This window comes from Bubalus bubalis, chromosome 2 (genome assembly GCF_019923935.1).
Source record: "Bubalus bubalis isolate 160015118507 breed Murrah chromosome 2, NDDB_SH_1, whole genome shotgun sequence".
Lineage (NCBI taxonomy): Eukaryota > Metazoa > Chordata > Mammalia > Artiodactyla > Bovidae > Bubalus > Bubalus bubalis.
The window spans coordinates 6256863-6276417 of NC_059158.1; the positions used below are offsets into that span (position 1 = coordinate 6256863).

The following is a 19555-nucleotide window of genomic DNA, read 5'->3' on the forward strand; positions in this document are numbered from 1 at the left end:
CAGCCAAAACAAACTGCTTTCAGTTTTCAGACTTGCTTGGTATTTTCTATCACTATACCTCAACTCACTGTGTCCTTTTTCTAAGAGATAATTGGGTTGAAAATATTCAACTCACGGGCTCATTGTTTAATTGCAAGGACCAATTCTCAATATAGACTTGCATGGAAAAATCAAGTGCCTCCACTTCAAATCCCCATCAACATACTTCCAGTTTTTCGGTGTACTGCCACTTTACAATTTATGACCTGGGTCAAAGCTTTGCCCCCCATCCCTGGCTGTATTCCCCAAGCAGAACTGAGTAATACCTATAGGAAAACATGGCAGTCATAACATGCATGACACGATACTCGCAATTTGCTATACTGATAACCATTCTTAGTTTCACCTCCCTGTGTACATAGTTCATCAGTAACTGTAGGTTCAGCGTCTCTTAATCATCTTCTTTTATTATAAATTGTATAGAATCTATAATAATTATAATTTATTTATGATTATAAATATAAATTATAATTAAATTCACATTAAATTTACAGTTATAATTATTAATTAAATCATAAATTTTATTCATTAAAATCATTAAATATTTTATTTAATTATAAATAATATAATGAATAAATTTATAATAATTTATATGTTTGTATTATTATTTATACTAAACATAACTTATAAAATTATTAAATTTATTAAAAATTATAAAATGTATAGACCTTAAGAATAGAATTTCATGAAGAATGAACTAAACAACTCATTTGTGGTCCCTACACAAAAGTAGTGGATAAATTGCAACTCTTCCACAAAGATAAGGAACACGATTCTTATCCTGTGTGTTTCTAAGTGTGTGTGATTCCCTGTATGTATGCATTCATTATAAGAAGTGGGCAGCTTCTTCTCAATGTATCTTACATATTTCCATTGTATGTGTGTGCTTAATTGCTCAGTCGTATCTGAGTCTTGCCACCCTATGGACTGTAGCACACCAGGCTCCTCTGATCATAGGATTCTCCAGGCAAAAATACTGGAGTGGATTGCCATTTCCTTTTCCAGGGGATCTTCCCACCCCAGAGATCCAACTCGCCTTTCTGCAGGTAGCTTCTTTACCTGGTGAGCCATTTCCATTGTATAGGCAACCATTAATGAAAACTATTCTAACAGACAACAAGAATATTCATCTTCATTAATTGCATATAATTAGTTCCCAGATAATGCAGCACTCAAGAACAGACACTTCAGCTGTCATGCTTTCCCATCTCTCTGTTTGATCGGGTCATCTCTCTGTGTACATACACTCCATCGTCTCCCGATGCACAACCGACCTAACTCTCTATCTCTGCCTGGCATCCTGCTACTTTCATGAACTTCAACAGCCCCTTTTAAAGTGGTAGTTTCTTTAATAAAATAATTACAATGTAAATTAGTCTTCAACAAATAGTAAGGCACACTTTGGAATTAAATTCCTACGTATGGAAGTTTTGCTTCTCAATATGGTTAAAACTATTATATAAGTTGAACCATAGCCATTCAATCTATGTACCTAGAAATATCATTTCTTCTGTTGCTAATGAAGGTCCTACGGCACAAATTTATTAAAGGTATATGTTTGCATGGGATAATAATTGGGTCGATAATATTAAATTCATAGGCTCATTATTTAATTGCAAGGGCAGATTATGAATACAGCTTCTAAAATGTATTTTAATGAAAAACACTACATCCTGACCTAATCATATCAACCTTATGCTATCTAATTAAGGATGCAAAAAATCATTAGAGTTGCAAAATATTAGCTCCAGCTCCATCAGGCTGGGAGCTGCCCCTCCATGAATATATATTTTTTTTACTCCATGATAAATAGTTAATGAGGTAAAAATGACAAAATTTGCATGTAGGCAAATTAGTTTAATAGAATGATGTCTTTTCTGACTACTGAAAGTGACCTTTTTCTTCTCAAAAAAAAATGGCTAAAATACTTTGAAATTATCATCTGGCTGTCTTTGCACAAATGACAAATTATATGTATGAACAACATAAAAATTATAAAATGCAATAATCCTAAATTCTCATCATACTTTAAATGTGTTCTCTGCTTTTGCATTTATCAATTTAATAAAAGGAAATTAACCATATTATAAAGTGTCCATTTATGTGGCAATTTTTAATCCAGAGCATAAAAATGAGAAGCACGTGCTTAATAGCTAACATGATGGCAAAGACTCTAGATCAAATTTTTAAAGCACAAGAATTCTAGACTACTTACATGAAATACTTTTATATTAAAATGTCCATTCCACTCTTAATTTAGCATTTTAGACTATAGATGATTGCTCTCAATTAAACTGGTATAACATCTTGAAATTAGTATATCAATTATTCAACAGGGCTACCTTGCTTCTCTATTGAAATAAACTAAGCAAGCAAACATAACACAGGTTAAGAACAATAACACACAAGAATTAGTCATAATGAAGAGAAAGGCTTCATGGCACAAATACCAGGTCAGGAAGAGGTGAGATAAATAAAATATATATGTCTGTCCATTCAACTTTGTCAATGTTTCTGCGTACCTAGCAAATGTAACCTCCCCCCCCCACCCAGAAAATAACAGGTGCTCTACAGATTTTCAAACAATTTGCATAAACATCTCTATGAGTCTCATCACTGATGCATGCTGTGTCTATGTCATGAAAGGTACAGCAGCAATTTAGCTTGATGTCTTAACTTCTCTTAATGGCCCAACAGAATCTAAGCCAAAATAATTTACTTAAGATACAAATGTCTTTGATGAAAGTGTTTACTGTTGTTACATGTAATCAAATTGTCTCTTCTCTGGTCCATTTGACTGTGCATGCAGTCAGCATGATGGACTCAGACCTCCAGTGACACTCTTCCTGAGTTCTACTCTTGTCCATCATGTGTCAGCTAAGACATTTAACAAAGAAAGACATCAATATTAATTTTAAAGAATTTAAGAATTTTTCCATCTCCTTTAATTTCCCTTCCAGCACCTAAACATTTGTTTATTTCCCCCTCCCTTCCTCACTCCCCTCTTCTTTTCCTTCTTTTTCTTCTTCCCATCTTTGCCCAACTCTCCCTCTTTAATTCTATTTCTCTTTTTTAACTAAAATGAAAATAATAAGTAATAAAATAACTTTCTGTTTTCCTCTGAAATCTCTTGTTCAACTCAAATCGTTTTGATCCTCAACATTAGATGGCTTCCAAATTCCTGAACTTCCATATTGTGAAACTGAATGAGGAAATAAAATGAACTCTACCTACCCCAGACAGTTTGAAATTATACTAGAGAGAAAGTACACTTCACTTAATTTTCAGCCACTTTGGCCTTTTAAAAAGCACACTGTTAGTCAAGGATTTAAAGAAGAAACCAAAATGTATATGTGGTAAAGTAAAAATGAATATATGGTAAAGTCAATGACAGTGGTCTCAAAATGTCTGCTGTAATGTTAAACTAATTATTAAATTAACAGAATTCAAGACATATGGAGTATATTATTAGTAAACCCATGTGGAATTTTTTTTTAAAACAAATGTTCAGGTTTCTATCAAGTAGAGAACAGAATGGGGTAATTTTATATTTATTATATGGGGAGACTAAATATGTTTAGTCTGCCTGCAATGTGGGAGACCTGGGTTCGATCCCTGGGTCAGGAAGGTCCCCTGGAGAAGGAAATGGCAACCCACTCCAGTATTCTTGCCTGGAGAATCCCATGGATGGAGGATCCTGGTGGGCTACAGTCCATGGGGTCACAAGGAGTCGGACATGACTGAACGAGTGACTTAACTTAAATATGTTTAATAATTCAGTGGTTCATGCACACTTTCTTTTATGTATTGAACAAATAGACAATAAAAATGTACTATATTCTGCAGAACCTGTTAGAGATTGAGGAGAGAAAGTTGGAGAAAATATCGCTTTACTACACAAGAAGATTTTAGTCTAAAGAGAAAGGACACATGGAAAGTTAATTCTTAGATGCTGGAAGGATCAAGTAAAACAGGTAATTTTAGCAAAAAGGAGTTGGTCCCCCCTGGCAGGCTCCACAAAGAAAACACTGAAACAGTCCACGAGAATAATTACTTTGCCAAGTGGTACTTGAGTAGTTGTATGCCAGGCTGGATGAAGCACAGGCTAGAATCAAGATTGCTGGGAGAAATACCAATAACCTCAGATATGCAGATGACATCACCCTTATGGCAGAAAGCGAAGATGAACTAAAGAGCCTCTTGATGAAAGGGAAAGAGGAGAGTTAAAAAGTGGCCTTAAAACTCAACATTCAAAAAATTAAGATCATGGCATCCGGTCGCATCATCAGTTCAGTCGCTCAGTCATGCCAGACTCTTTGCAACTTCATGGACTGCAGCAGGCCAGGCTTCCCCATCCATCACCAACTCCCAGAGCTTCCTCAAACTCATGTTCATCGTGTTGGTGATGCCATCCAACCATCTTATCCTCTGTTTCCCCCTTCTCCTCCTGCCTTCAATCTTTCCCAGCATCAGGGTCTTTTCTAATGAGTCAGCTCTTCACATTAGGTGGCCAAAATATTGGAGCTTCAGCTTCAGCATCAATCCTTCCAATGAATATTCAGGACTGATTTCCTCTAGGATGGACTGGTTGGATCTCCTTGCAATCCAAGGGACTCTCAGGAGTCTTTTCCAACATCACAGTTCAAAAGCATCAATTATTCAGTGCTCAGCTTTCTTTATAGTCCAACTCTCACATCTATACATGACCACTGGAAAAACCATAGCTTTGACTAGATAGACCTTTGTTGGAAAAGTAACATCTCTGCTTTTTAATATGCAGTCTAGGTTGCTCATAGCTTTTCTTCCAAGGGGCAAGGCATCTTTTAATATCATGGCTGCAGTCACCATCTGCAGTGACTCTGGAGCCCAAGAAAATAAAGTCTATCACTGTTTCCATTGTTTCCCCATCCATTTGCCATGAAGTGATGGGACTGGATGCTATGATCTTAGTTTTTTGAATGTTGAGTTTTAAGCCAACTTTTCACTCTCCTCTTTCACTTTCATCAAGAGGTTCTTTAGTTCTTCTTCACTATCTGCCATAAGGGTGGTATCATCTGCGTATCTGAGGTTACTGATATTTCTTCCATCAATCTTAATTCCAGCTTGTGCTTTATCCAGCCTGGCATTTCGCATGATGTACTCTGCGTATAATTGTTAAATAAGCAGTCCCATCATGTCATGGAAAATAGATGGGGAAACAATGAAAACAGTGACAGACTTTATTTTGGGGGGCTCCAAAATCACTGCAGATAATGACTACAGCCATGAAATTAAAAGACACTTGCTCCTCAGAAGAAAAACTATGACCAACCTAGATAACATATTAAAAAGCAGAGACATTACTTTGCCAACAAAGGTCTGTCTAGTCAAAGCTATTATTTTTCTAGTAGTCATGTATGGATATGAGAGTTGGACTATAGAGAAGGCTGAGCACAGAAGAATTGATGCTTTTGAACTGTGGTGTTGGAGAAGATTCTTGAGAGTCCCTTGGACTGCAAGGAGATCCAACAGTCCATCCTAAAGGAAATCAGTCCTGGATAGTCATTGGAAGGACTGATGCTGAAGCTGAAGCTCCAATACTTCGACCACCTGATGTGGAGAACTGATTCACTGGAAAATACACCAGTACAGAGCCCTAGGAGACACTGACATTAACCAGAAGAGGCTGGGGGAGCCAATGAAAACACAAGGAGATTAATACTAAAAGAAGGAAGTTAATCTAGGGAACTGGCTAACAAAGGCATCACAGCAAAAAGGCAGAAATACTATTCCCCTCCTCCTATTCACTCAAAGTCACATGAAAGCTGATGATCATGTCATGTGTGGAAACTCATTCTTTTTTATTCTTCACAATCCTTGTGTCATTTTGCCCAATATATATACAGCAGTTGTGAACAAATATTTTTATAAGAAAATTAGAGTGCTGGAAAATACGGACCACATGGTAGTCTCTCCTCAATTCAACTAATTAAAAAAAAATCATCAATATACAATGGAGTGGCAGGATTTGTACAGTGGTGGCAATCATATACAATCGTCAATGGTTTCGAGAACAATGACAGGAAATTTAACAACTTGCTGGTGTGCTAAGAGAATGAGTGTCTTTTGTGCAATGAAAATGCAAATCTACTTCAAGCCAACTCACCTTCCTTCTCTCACCATTGAGTCCTCTCCACTGCTCAGATCTTTTTATGATATAGCTTAGCTCCTGATTGGAAATCTCCAAATCATATGGTATAAAAAACTTGCTTTCTTCACTGTGGATGCGCTGAAATATGTCTAATATCCAAGAATCATTGTGCAATCTAAAAAAAAAAAAATCATTTATCTGTTTTTTCCCAAAATAATTGTTTGCTTTTTCCCAAAAAATGTTAAATAATTTTTTTCTTTTATAAATTTCTATGTATTTAATTCACTAGTCCCCCTTCATTTTCAGAAATTATTTGTTTGTGATTTAATAATTTTTTCTGCTAAATATCATAATCCAAAAACAATTTGGGATTTTATAGTTGTCTCTTAGAAGTTTACAATGTCTAAGTTATAGACTGTTGAAAAATGAGAAATATTTATTCACTAATTTGTATATGAGTGCCTAAATTAGTTCAAATCTGAGGGATTGCCAAAGGAAATTTAAGCTGGGATTTACTTTTCCTCAGGGAGTTGGTTTCAGAGCCATGTCATCAGCTTAGTTAGCACAGAGGTTTTGCTTTATGATATGAATCCATAAATGGACAAGTCTGGTGAAACGTCTAACCTGTTGAACTGCTCATTTAATCCGTTCCCTTTTTTTAAAATTTTATTTTATTTTTAAAATTTACAATATTGTATTAGCTCCACCAAACATCGAAATGAATCCACCACAGGTACACCCGTGCCCCCATCCTGAACTCCCCTCCCTCCCCAGTCCACACACCATTCCCCTGGGTCGTCCCAGTGCACCAGCCCCAAGCATCCAGTATCGTGCATCGAACCTGGACTGGCGACTCGTTTCATACATGATATTATACATGTTTCAATGCCATTCTCCCAAATCTCCCCACCCTCTCCCTCTCCTGCAGAGTCCATAAGACTGATCTATACATCAGTGTCTCTTTTGCTGTCTCGTACACAGGGTTATTGTTACCATCTTTCTAAATACCATATATATGCGTTAGTATACTGTATTGGTGTTTTACTTTCTGGCTTACTTCACTCTGTATAATAGGCTCCAGTTTCATCCACCTCATTAAAACTGATTCAAATGTATTCTTTTTAATGGCTGAGTAATACTCCATTGTGTATATGTACCACAGCTTTCTTATCCATTCATCTGCTGATGGGCATCTAGGTTGCTTCCATGTCCTGGCTATTATAAACAGTGCTGCGATGAACATTGGGGTACACGTGTTTCTTTCAATTCTGGTTTCCTCAGTGTGTATGCCCAGCAGTGGGATTGCTGGATCATAAGGCAGTTCTATTTCCAATTTTTTAAGGAATCTCCACACTGTTCTCCATAGTGGCTGTACTAGTTTGCATTCCCACCAACAGTGGAAGAGGGTTCCCTTTTCTCCACACCCTCTCCAGCATTTATTGCTTGTAGACTTTTGGATCGCAGCCATTCTGACTGGCGTGAAATGGTACCTCATAGTGGTTTTGATTTGCATTTCTCTGATAATGAGTGATGTTGAGCATCTTTTCATGTGTTTGTTAGCCATCTGTATGTCTTCTTTGGAGAAATGTCTATTTAGTTCTTTGGCCCATTTTTTGATTGGGTCATTTATTTTTCTGGAGTTGAGCTGTAGGAGCTGCTTGTATATTTTTGAGATTAGTTGTTTGTCAGTTGCTTCATTTGCTATTATTTTCTCCCATTCTGAAGGCTGCCTTTTCACCTTGCTAATAGTTTCCTTTGTTGTGGAGAAGCTTTTAAGTTTAATTAGGTCCCATTTGTTTATTTTTGCTTTTATTTCCAATATTCTGGGAGGTGGGTCATAGAGGATCCTGCTGTGATATATGTCGGAAAGTGTTTTGCCTATGTTCTCCTCTAGGAGTTTTATAGTTTCTGGTCTTACATTGAGATCTTTAATCCATTTTGAGTTTATTTTTGTGTACGGTGTTAGAAAGTGTTCTAGTTTCATTCTTTTACAAGTAGTTGACCAGTTTTCCCAGCACCACTTGTTAAAGAGATTGTCTTTAATCCATTGTATATTCTTGCCTCCTTTGTCAAAGATAAGGTGTCCATATGTGCGTGGATTTATCTCTGGGCTTTCTATTTTGTTCCATTGATCAATATTTCTGTCTTTGTGCCAGTACCATACTGTCTTGATAACTGTGGCTTTGTAATAGAGCCTGAAGTCAGGTAGGTTGATTCCTCCAGTTCCATTCTTGTTTCTCAAGATCGCTTTGGCTATTCGAGGTTTTTTGTATTTCCATACAAATTGTGAAATTATTTGTTCTAGCTCTGTGAAGAATACCGTTGGTAGCTTAATAGGGATTGCATTGAATCTATAGATTGCTTTGGGTAGTATACTCATTTTCACTATATTGATTCTTCCAATCCATGAACATGGTATATTTCTCCATCTATTAGTGTCCTCTTTGATTTCTTTCACCAGTGTTTTATAGTTTTCTATATATAGGTCTTTAGTTTCTTTAGGTAGATATATTCCTAAGTATTTTATTCTTTCCATTGCAATGGTGAATGGAATTGTTTCCTTAATTTCTCTTTCTGTTTTCTCATTATTAGTGTTTAGGAATGCAAGGGATTTCTGTGTGTTGATTTTATATCCTGCAACTTTACTATAATCATTGATTAGTTCTAGTAATTTTCTGGTGGAGTCTTTAGGGTTTTCTATGTAGAGGATCATGTCATCTGCAAATAGTGAGAGCTTTACTTCTTCTTTTCCAATTTGGATTCCTTTTATTTCTTCTTCTGCTCTGATTGCTGTGGCCAAAATTTCCAAAACTATGTTGAATAGTAATGGTGAAAGTGGGCACCCTTGTCTTGTTCCTGACTTTAGAGGAAATGCTTTCAATTTTTCACCATTGAGGATAATATTTGCTGTGGGTTTGTCATATATAGCTTTTATTATGTTGAGGTATGTTCCTTCTATTCCTGCTTTCTGGAGTGTTTTTATCATAAATGGATGTTGAATTTTGTCAAAGGCTTTCTCTGCATCTATTGAGATAATCATTTGGTTTTTATTTTTCAATTTGAAACAAGACCCCTACATATGTTGTCTACAAGAGACCCACCTCAAAACAGGGAACACATACAGACTGAAAGTGAAGGGCTGGAAAAAGATTTTCCATGCAAATAGGGACCAAAAGAAAGCAGGAGTAGCAATACTTATATCAGATAAAATAGACTTTAAAACAGGCTGTGAAAAGAGACAAAGATGGTCACTACATAATGATCAAAGGATCAATCCAAGAAGAAGATATAACAATTATAAATATATATGCACCCAACACGGGAGCGCCGCAATATGTAAGACAAACGCTAACAAGTATGAAAGGAGAAATTAACAATAACACAATAATAGTGGGAGACTTTAATACCCCACTCACACCTATGGATAGATCAACTAAACAGAAAATTAACAAGGAAACACAAAGTTTAAACGATACAATGGACCAGTTAGACCTAATTGATATCTATAGGACATTTCATCCCAAAACAATGAATTTCACCTTTTTCTCAAGCGCACATGGAACCTTCTCCAGGATAGATCACATCCTGGGCCATAAAGCTAGCCTTGGTAAATTCAAAAAAATTGAAATCATTCCAAGCATCTTTTCTGACCACAATGCAGTAAGATTAGATCTCAATTACAGGAGAAAAACTATTAAAAATTCCAACATACAGAGGCTGAACAACACACTGCTGAATAACCAACAAATCACAGAAGAAACCAAAAAAGAAATCAAAATTTGCATAGAAACGAATGAAAATGAAAACACAACAACCCAAAACCTATGGGACACTTTAAAAGCAGTCCTAAGGGGAAAGTTCATAGCAATACAGGCATACCTCAAGAAACAAGAAAAAAGTCAAATAAATAACCTAACCCTACACCTAAAGCAACTAGAAAAGGAAGAAATGAAGAACCCCAGGGTTAGTAGAAGGAAAGAAATCTTAAAAATTAGGGCAGAAATAAATGCAAAAGAAACAAAAGAGACCATAGCAAAAATCAACAAAGCCAAAAGCTGGTTCTTTGAAAGGATAAATAAAATTGACAAACCATTAGCCAGACTCATCAAGAAACAAAGGGAGAAAAATCAAATCAATCAAATCAGAAATGAAAATGGAGAGATCACAACAGACAACACAGAAATACAAAGGATCATAAGAGACTACTATCAACAATTATATGCCAATAAAATGGACAACGTGGAAGAAATGGACAAATTCTTAGAAAAGTACAACTTTCCAAAACTCGACCAGGAAGAAATAGAAAATCTTAACAGACCCATCACAAGCACGGAAATTGAAACTGTAATCAAAAATCTTCCAGCAAACAAAAGCCCAGGTCCAGACGGCTTCACAGCTGAATTCTACCAAAAATTTAGAGAAGAGCTAACACCTATCCTACTCAAACTCTTCCAGAAAATTGCAGAGGAAGGTAAACTTCCAAACTCATTCTATGAGGCCACCATCACCCTAATACGAAAACCTGACAAAGATCCCACAAAAAAAGAAAACTACAGGCCAATATCACTGATGAACATAGATGCAAAAATCCTTAACAAAATTCTAGCAATCAGAATCCAACAACACATTAAAAAGATCATACACCATGACCAAGTGGGCTTTATCCCAGGGATGCAAGAATTCTTCAATATCCGCAAATCAATCAACGTAATACACCACGTTCCCATTTTTAAAACCAACTCCAAGTATTCATTTAGAAAAGCACATTTCTATTGTGATGTTGATAAAGTGACAGCATTAATATTTCATTGGTAACATTTAGCTGAATTATAAACATTAATTAAGCCAATACTTTTAAAACTTTTCCACAAATTACCTCTAAGTTCAGAGAAGAGAAAATGTGTATTCTATCTCTAATTTACCAACATATTTGTTTTAATATAATGTTTGTTTTTGTAAAAGTATAAGTAAAATTTAGGAATTCCCTGGCAGTCCAGTTGTTAGGATGCTTTGCTTCCACTACAGGGGGTATGAGTTCAATCCCTGGTCGGGGAGCTAAGATCTTGCATGTCACATAGTGTGGCAAAAAAAAAAAGAAAGAAAGAAAGAAAATCTTTAAGTAAAATTAAAATTTTGGGGAAATATCATATTTATCCTGTGACTTAGCAGACACTTGGTACACCATGTTTCGTGGAACCAGTTTAAGGACAAAATTGTACCACTAACATTCTGTAGGCCAGATCAAGAATCCCAAAGCATCACAGTGTTCATAAACTACCCATAAGAGAAGTAAGTTTATACAAGATGCCAAGATATAAACTGGACTATCAAGCTAGTTAAGGATCACATGGAAATTATTTCTATACAAAGTGGAGAATTTTAAGTATTTTGTTTCAATGGTTAGGAAATTATCTTGTGCTTTAAATGCACTTGATAATAAAATTTAAACATATTGCTTTCCTGTTATAATGGTTATAATACATACATTGTGTTATTTAGCCTTACTTTAATCCTGTTATTTACATATTAACATATTAAAATCAAAAAAGTTACTCTGACTGGTTTTTTTTTTTTTTTTTTTTTTTTTACACTGATTTTAATAATTTTATTGATTGATTTTGTGCATCATGGAGTTATAAATGAACCTAAATCCCGATGTCTCTTCTAGGAGAAAAACTCTGAAATAACTTTTTTTAAAAATGAACAATCACAAGACTTTTTAGCAGTTAAAATGAATCAGAGAAATTAAATTCAGCACTAACTCCAGAGTTCATTATATTCCATCACCTGACTCCTCAGTAAAAATAACTGCCTCTATCTTGATTGTTTCCAAATAGCATAATAGATGTTTTGACTCTTTCTGTCAAATATGATACCTGTGTTTTCCCACCTCCCCAGCTATTTTTCATTCATCACAGAGTGGAAATTCAGTCAGCCTTCTGTATCTGCAGACTCTACATCTACATATTCAAGAAATCAGGGATTGGAAAATTTTTGAAAAAATATTCCAGAAAATTCCCAAAAGCAAAACTTGAATTTGTAGTACACAAGTAACTACTTACATAGCATTTACATAGTATCTGGTATTATAAATAATCTAGAGATAATTCTAAGCACAGTTGACCCTTGAACAACATGGGTTTGAATTGTTCAGATCTGCTTACACATGGATTCTTTTCAATACATTTTCAGTCATCCTTCCTGTCTTTTTGCATCCATGACTTCAGCTTATGATGTATCACAAAGGCATTATACACTCTGCATTCTGTAGTTCGTTGAACCCTGGGAGGTAGAATCCCAGGATATGGCGGGCTGACTAGGGCTTGAGCATCCTTTTTTGTATGTTTCATTTGGGGATTTTTTTGGGTTTTTTTAACTTTGGCCATATAGTGGCATGTGGTATCTTAGCTCCTCAAACAGGGATCAAACCCATGCTCTCTGAACTGGAAGCATAGAGTCTTAACCACTGGATGAGCAGGGAAGTCTGGGACTTGAACATCTTATCCACAGGTGTTCTGGAACCAGTTCTCCTTGGATACTGAGAAATGTGTGTAAAAGCAAAACTCCCCCCCGGTGTCTCTGATGGTCCATATGGCTTGGTGCCATCTTGAAACGCAACTGCTGTTCTTCCCATGCTTGGAGATTCTAGGTTGGCCATTTGAATGATTTGCTAGTTGTCTTGTTAAACAAGAACTAGTCTTTACCATTCTCTTAAGCTTGTTTAATGTAACATTCATCTTTTCCTTTTAATGGTGGTAAGATTTAATGCAGTTAAATTACTGTCAATTTGCTGCTATAAACATTTTCTATATGAAGATTTTAAGTGCAGGATTATCAACAATGCAATTAACTTTGAATTAATTAGGAATCACAGTCCTATTCCTGCTGGCTTCTGTTCCTTTTGCCCAGGAAATGACTGTCTCCTTTTTATATCTCCATCATTCTGTGTGAAAGAATGATTATAAAAAACATCCAAGCCAGAATCTACAGGATGGTATACAAATGCTTTAACAGAGAACAGGATGACACACTGGAATATGGAAATCTGTTGTTGATGTTGTTCAGTCGCCCAGTCATGTCTGACTCTTTGCAACCCCATGGACCGCAGCACACCAGGCCTTCCTGTTCCTTTACCATCTCCCGAAGTGTGCCAAGGTCCATGTCATTGCAATGGTGATACCACCCAGCCATCTCATCCTCTGATGCCCTCTTCTCTTTCTGCCCTCAATCTTTCCCAGCAGCAGGGACTTTTCCTATGAGTCAGCTGTTTGTGGCAGGTGACCAAAATACTGGAACCTCAGCTTCCACATGAAAACTATGTGAAGTTTGTGTGTTAGTCGCTCAGTCGTATCCAACTCTTTGTGACCCCATGTACTGTAGGCCGCCAGGCTCCTCTGTCCATGGAATTCTCCAGATGAGAATACTGGAGTGGGTTGCCATTTTCTTCTCCAGGGATCTTCCTGATCCAAAGATTAAACCCAGGTCTCTTGAGTTGAAGGTGGGTTCTTTACAATCTGAGCCACCAGGGAAGCCCCTGGTTTAATCACATTTAATTAAAAAAATTTTTTTGCCACTTTGAGTGTCATTTCCCAGTGAAAACTTCACATAGGAGTTAATAATGAATCAACTTACCAACATTTATTAGTTTTGAAAAGCATATTTCTCAGCTCTATGGACTTCCCTGGTGGCTCAGATGGTAAAGAATCTGCCTGCAATGCAGGAGACCTGGGTTTGATTTTTTGGGGGTTTGTTTTTAATATCATAAAAATTTATGATATTGAGAGTCCCTTGGACTGCAAGGAGATCCAACCAGTCCATTCTGAAGGAGATCAGCCCTGGGATTTCTTTGGAAGGACTGATGCTGAAGCTGAAACTCCAGTACTTTGGCCACCTCATGGGAAGAGTTGATTCATTGGAAAAGACTCTGATGCTGGGAGGGATTGGGGGCAGGAGGAGAAGGGGACAACAGAGGATGAGATGGCTGGATGGCATCACTGACTCGATGGACATGAGCCTGAGTGAACTCCGGGAGTTGGTGAGGGACAGGGAGGCCTGGCGTGCTATGATTCATGGGGTCGCAAAGAGTCAGACATGACTGAGCAACTGATCTGATATGATCTGATTGAAATATACATCATTACATGATGATGGTTGAAATTTTTTTAGCAATATAACTGTTCAGTATGCCTAAAAATTTTACATTTTAAAATTATTTCTTCAAAAGGTAATTAAAGTAGAAACTACATTCTACCTGTTCATAAAGCCTTAGGCATTATTGTTTATAGAAACAGGTCACATATTATGCCAGAGGTTCTGGTGATGGACAATGAGACAAAGTAATTTACGAAGTCCTCTGCCCTGTGTCCAACATTTGCAGCAATTCACTGCTTGGTGAATGGCAGAACCTATTATGTTCGGTTCACATCCGAATGTGGGTCATTCATAGAAACCTAGCATGTGACATTTCTTTTAAAGCTAAAAAGGACAAGTGTGAACATTTAGTTAACATAGTATTTTAAGGGTCATGAAAAGGATGGAATCTATAACTTTAAATAACTCTAATTCAAAAAATATGTATAAAAATGAAGAAGAATCAAATACGATTGCTTATTTCTAACTCCAGAACTTACAAAGGAGTTTAGCAGCATGGGTCTATACATGTTGTAGCCAATGTGCTTGTGATATAAGTTGGAAAAGTACCTTATCTACTGGCATAAATACTTTAGACTGTGGCAGGTTCAGATCCATACAGACATCATGTAAACAGTCAAGTTTCTTATAGAGTGACAAGGACGTGCTTGCCAAAATTCATTCATTCATTTTTTAAATATTTAAAATTTTTTTCTAACATCCACATATTCATTAGCAGAATTGTTGAACACTTTAGATGAGGTGTATGACACTGATGAGGAGGTTAGATGGCATCACTGAGTCAAAGCACAGGAATCTGAGCAAACTCCAGGATATAGTGGACAGAGGAGACTGGTGTGCTGCAGTCCACGGGGTCACAAAGTCAGATACAACTTAGCAACTGAACAACAAGTGGCACTGAAGTGTTGATATGTATGGAGAAAGTTTTTATTGTCTTTCCGGATACCCCTCAATAGTCACCATTCTGTTTGCTGTTTTTGCTGATTAGTCAGCAAGTTGCGTCCAACTTTTTGCGACCCCATGGACTGTAGCCTGCCAGGCTCCTCTGCCCATGGGATTCCCCAGGCAAAAGTACTGGAGTAGGTGGCCATTTCTTTCTCCATAGGATCTTCCTGACCTAGGGACTGAACCCGGGTCTCCCAAATTGCAGGCGGATTCTTTGCCACCGAGCTACCAGGGAAGCTCACCATCCTGTTAATAGTAATTAAAATCCAAATGGCTTTGGTACAAAATTGCACTAAATAGAGAAAGGGGAAATACAAGGAAAGGATAAAGAAGAAAAATAAAACAAAGAAGATAAAGTAATTTTAGTAAAAGGAAAAAGAAGTTCAGAAAACAAAAATGTGCACACAATTGAAAATAGTCAAGACTGACTTACTCCCTCCCCACAAATCCCCATTTCCAGAGGCTGTCCTACCATGGGTTTTGAGTTGTTAAGTGAATATTTTTCAACGTGTATGTAGGTTCATGTTTGTAAGTGGACAATCATCTTCCTCATTCATTCCTTGATCATGCATTTAATCGGTCAGCAAATATCCACATATCCCTATCAAAAGACGGGAGAAGGAAATGGCAACCCACTCCAGTGTTCTTGCCTGGAGAATCCCAGGGACAGAGGAGCTTGGCGGGCTGCTGTCTATGGGGTCGTACAGAGTCGGACACGACTGAAGCAACTTAACAGCAGCAGAGGCAGCTATCAAATGCCAAGAACCTACAACTAGGAAGGGAGGGCATAGGGAAGATTCCTAGAAAGAGATGGATGAAAAGGAGCCCTCATGACAGAGCAATGGGGAGACACAGAGCATTAGGGTCATATATGTGGGGAAGGCATGGCCCCGGTCAAGAGACCTTATATATGCAAAAACAATAGGAAGCCATTAGGGCAACAGCAACAGATGATAAAGCATCTGCCTGCCAATGCAGGAGACCCAGGTTCGATCCCTGGGTCAGGAAGATCCCCTGGAGAAGGAAATGGCAACCCACTCCAGTATTCTTGCCTATAGAATTCCATGGACAAAGAAGTCATATATATGACTATATATATATAGTCAAAAATTATCTGGCTACAGTGAGACCAGACTAACAATTTAAGAGAGATGAAATTATTTAGCTATATATTAATTAGATAATATTCAGAACTTTTCCCTCCACATGGCAAATACTAGTTTGCTTTAATAAGGAAAATTGTAAAGAAGATTGATTCAGAAGTGGAAAATCTTTGATTATCTTATACATATTCCCTAGACAATGAATATGCTCATAATACTCTCATCAAAATCTGTCTTTAAATTATTTCAATCCAAATTAATTTTACTAAGTAATAAATGACAGCAGCTAAACTTATAAGGCTATTTGGGACTATTAAGACAATGATTAAGAAGACATCAGCACCCCAAAAACTAATTAACTCAAGTACCAGTCTTTGAGATTTGTGTACCACTTCCAGGAATATGAAAGCTTAAACAAACCTAACTGACATTTAAAGTGTGGTTTCTCATTCTCTGCATATTATTAAAAAAAGATGCGTGCAGCCTATAGATCTTTTGGATTATTCAGATAAAGAATTTAGAGTTATAAGATTTGTATAAAATCAAGAGAAGCTTTACTTGAAAGGGCTATGAGGAATGCTGCAGAGCCAAATATGCAGTAAACGCTCTGAGAGATACAGGAGGTCTTCAAAGCTTCTCCTTGAGCCAATGCCTGCAGATGGCCATCTATAAAAGTTTGGTAAACAGGTAACATTTTGAAAAGAAATTCTAGAAAAGAGAAACTCTATTATATCTGAAACATAAGCTGGTGAATTAAAAGTACTTAAAAGAAAAGCCCGTAAGATAAAATGGCAAAACAGTTAATATTTAAAGATAGTGCAAACAAAGAACAGACCAGAAAAATTTTAAAAAACAATGCTGCATTTAGATCTTGACACTAGCCACAGCAAATGAATTCTACACGGCTTATGATTAGGAGTTCATTGAAAATAATGTCTAAATAAAAATAGAAGCAAACACTTGTAAAGTCTCTAATGGGGATATATTTTTTGATTAAGAGCTATTTAAATAAGTCATAAGAATGATCAAAGACTTGACTGTATATAAATTATGAATATTTATGTTTGAAAAATTAAAAATTCATTTAAAAGGTAATTATCAAATGGGGAAAATATCTGTTAAAGTATGACACAAGAGTTAATACTGCTATTATGTATTAAACTCATGTGACTTAGCAATAAAAACTTAGAAAAAAAAGGGAAAAGGACACTTAAAAGGCATTTCACAAAAGAGAAAATAAAAATGGGTGATAAACATATTGAGAATATTTAGTAACTGGAAAATGCATGCATGTTTAGAAAAGGATGAGATTCTGCTTCTTCTGTGAGATTACAAAAGGTTAATGCATGATATGAACACAATTTGGTGTTTCCCCACGCACCGTTGTGAAAGCATAAATCTATACAACTTCTCTAGAAAACAATTTCAAATTAGTTACTGGATGTCTTAGAAACATCAGCTCTGAACCAGAATGTCTAGGACTCTACTCAAACAGTAATTGAAAATGAGGGCAAGATCTTGAGTCTTAAGATGTTCACCAGAATTATTTATAAGATGCACAAAAATGAAAAATAATTCTATCATCCAGGAATAAAGTAGTATTTAAATATTTTATACTGCAGATATGCTATAAAATATTGTATAGGCATTACATGCTCATGAAGTAAAGAATATGAAAATATCATATAACATTAAGTTTAAATCAATATATATATAAGAAAAAATATCATGTGGGATCATTTATACATGGAATCTAAAAACATGATACAAATAAAAAATTATTTACAAAACAGAAAGAGACTCACAGACACAAAAAACTAACTTATGGTTATCAAAACGGAGAGCGGGAGGTGTATGGAGATGATAAATTGGAAGTTTGGGATTAACAGATACACAAAACTATATACAAAATAGATAAAAAAGAAAAAAACAAGGGCCCACTGTATAGCCCAGGGAACTATACTCAATATATTGTAATAATGTATAATGGAAAATAATCTGAAAAATAATATGTATATATATGTATAACTGAATCTCCTTGTTATACACTTGAAATTAACACAACATTGTAAATTAACTATACTGCAACTTAAAAGAAACCAAAACAAATGAAAAATTGACATATAAAGTTATCCCGAGTATAACTTCAGCTTTGTAAAAATAAACATACACAGGAAAAGATGGAAATGAATTTGTCAAAAAATTAATAATGTTAGTACTTAACAAATTACTAGTGTTTTAAGTTATTTTTTATTCTTTTCTATAGTTTCAATTCATAACTATATGACATACATGCTACCTATAACAAAAATCATTAAAAAGATGGATACTTCTATTACAACTACAAAATCCAAAGTAATTACACCCAGTTCAAGAACCTCCTTGCACAGAGGCAAAGAACCAGCCTCCCAGTCAACTCTTCTCCTAGAGCTCCAGAAAGTGAGGATTTTTCTAGTAGAAACCCTTCAGCAAGAAGTCACTCAGGCTCTTGGCAAAATGAGATCCAGTCTGCCCAACTCCATCAGGTCCAAGCTGGAGCTTACACAGCCAGTCCCCATACTGGGGAACTTCTGGTGCCCAGAGCTAGACCAAATGCCTTCTCAGCAGCCTGCACCACAGCCCTGAGCTCCTTTGCACGTCTTTGATGCCAACTGGGTTATCACATGTTTTGACAGCATTGATCCAAAAGCTCAGAAGAGTTAGGAGTATTGCTTTAACATCTGCGTTAGGAATGCACACTTCAATCAGTCAACATGCACAAATCCATATTGGCATTATTCCCCGAGATGAGTTTCCTATGAGTTTGGAGTCTTTGCCTACATCCTTGTTTTCCTTCTAGCTAAATTATATGAAGACTTCAAAAATCATTCAAATGTTCTATTTCAACTGAAGTGTTTGGCTTCTGTCCTTGCCATGTCCAGACTTGGGCAGGTTCCTTTCCTCCATGTTCCCAGAGACTCCTGTGTTGACCTCTTCCTGCTGCTGCTGCTGCTGCTAAGTTGCTTCAGTCATGTCCGACTCTGTGCGACCCCAGAGACGGCAGCCCACCAGGATCCCCCGTCCCTGACATTCTCCAGGCAAGAACACTGGAGTGGGTTGCCATTTCCTTCTCCAACGCGTGAAAGTGAAAAGTGAAAGTGAAGTTGCTCAGTCATGTCCAACTTTTAGCGACCCCATGGACTACAGC

General features: G+C 36.5%; 1 protein-coding gene and 1 long non-coding RNA gene across 3 annotated transcripts in view; one reads left to right on the forward strand and one right to left on the reverse strand.

Annotated features, from left to right (window-relative positions):
* LOC102395523 overlaps positions 1–19555 on the reverse strand; it is a 377402-nt gene that overhangs the window by 61899 nt on the left and 295948 nt on the right. For both annotated transcript variants that reach the window (XM_044926869.2, XM_044926862.2), the window contains exon 18: positions 6185–6344. In XM_044926869.2, coding sequence (XP_044782804.2) covers positions 6185–6344 — 160 coding nt within the window. The remainder of the gene's footprint in view (positions 1–6184; positions 6345–19555) is intronic.
* Positions 1–19555, forward strand: part of LOC123328853 — an 86389-nt gene that overhangs the window by 41153 nt on the left and 25681 nt on the right. The window lies entirely within an intron of this gene.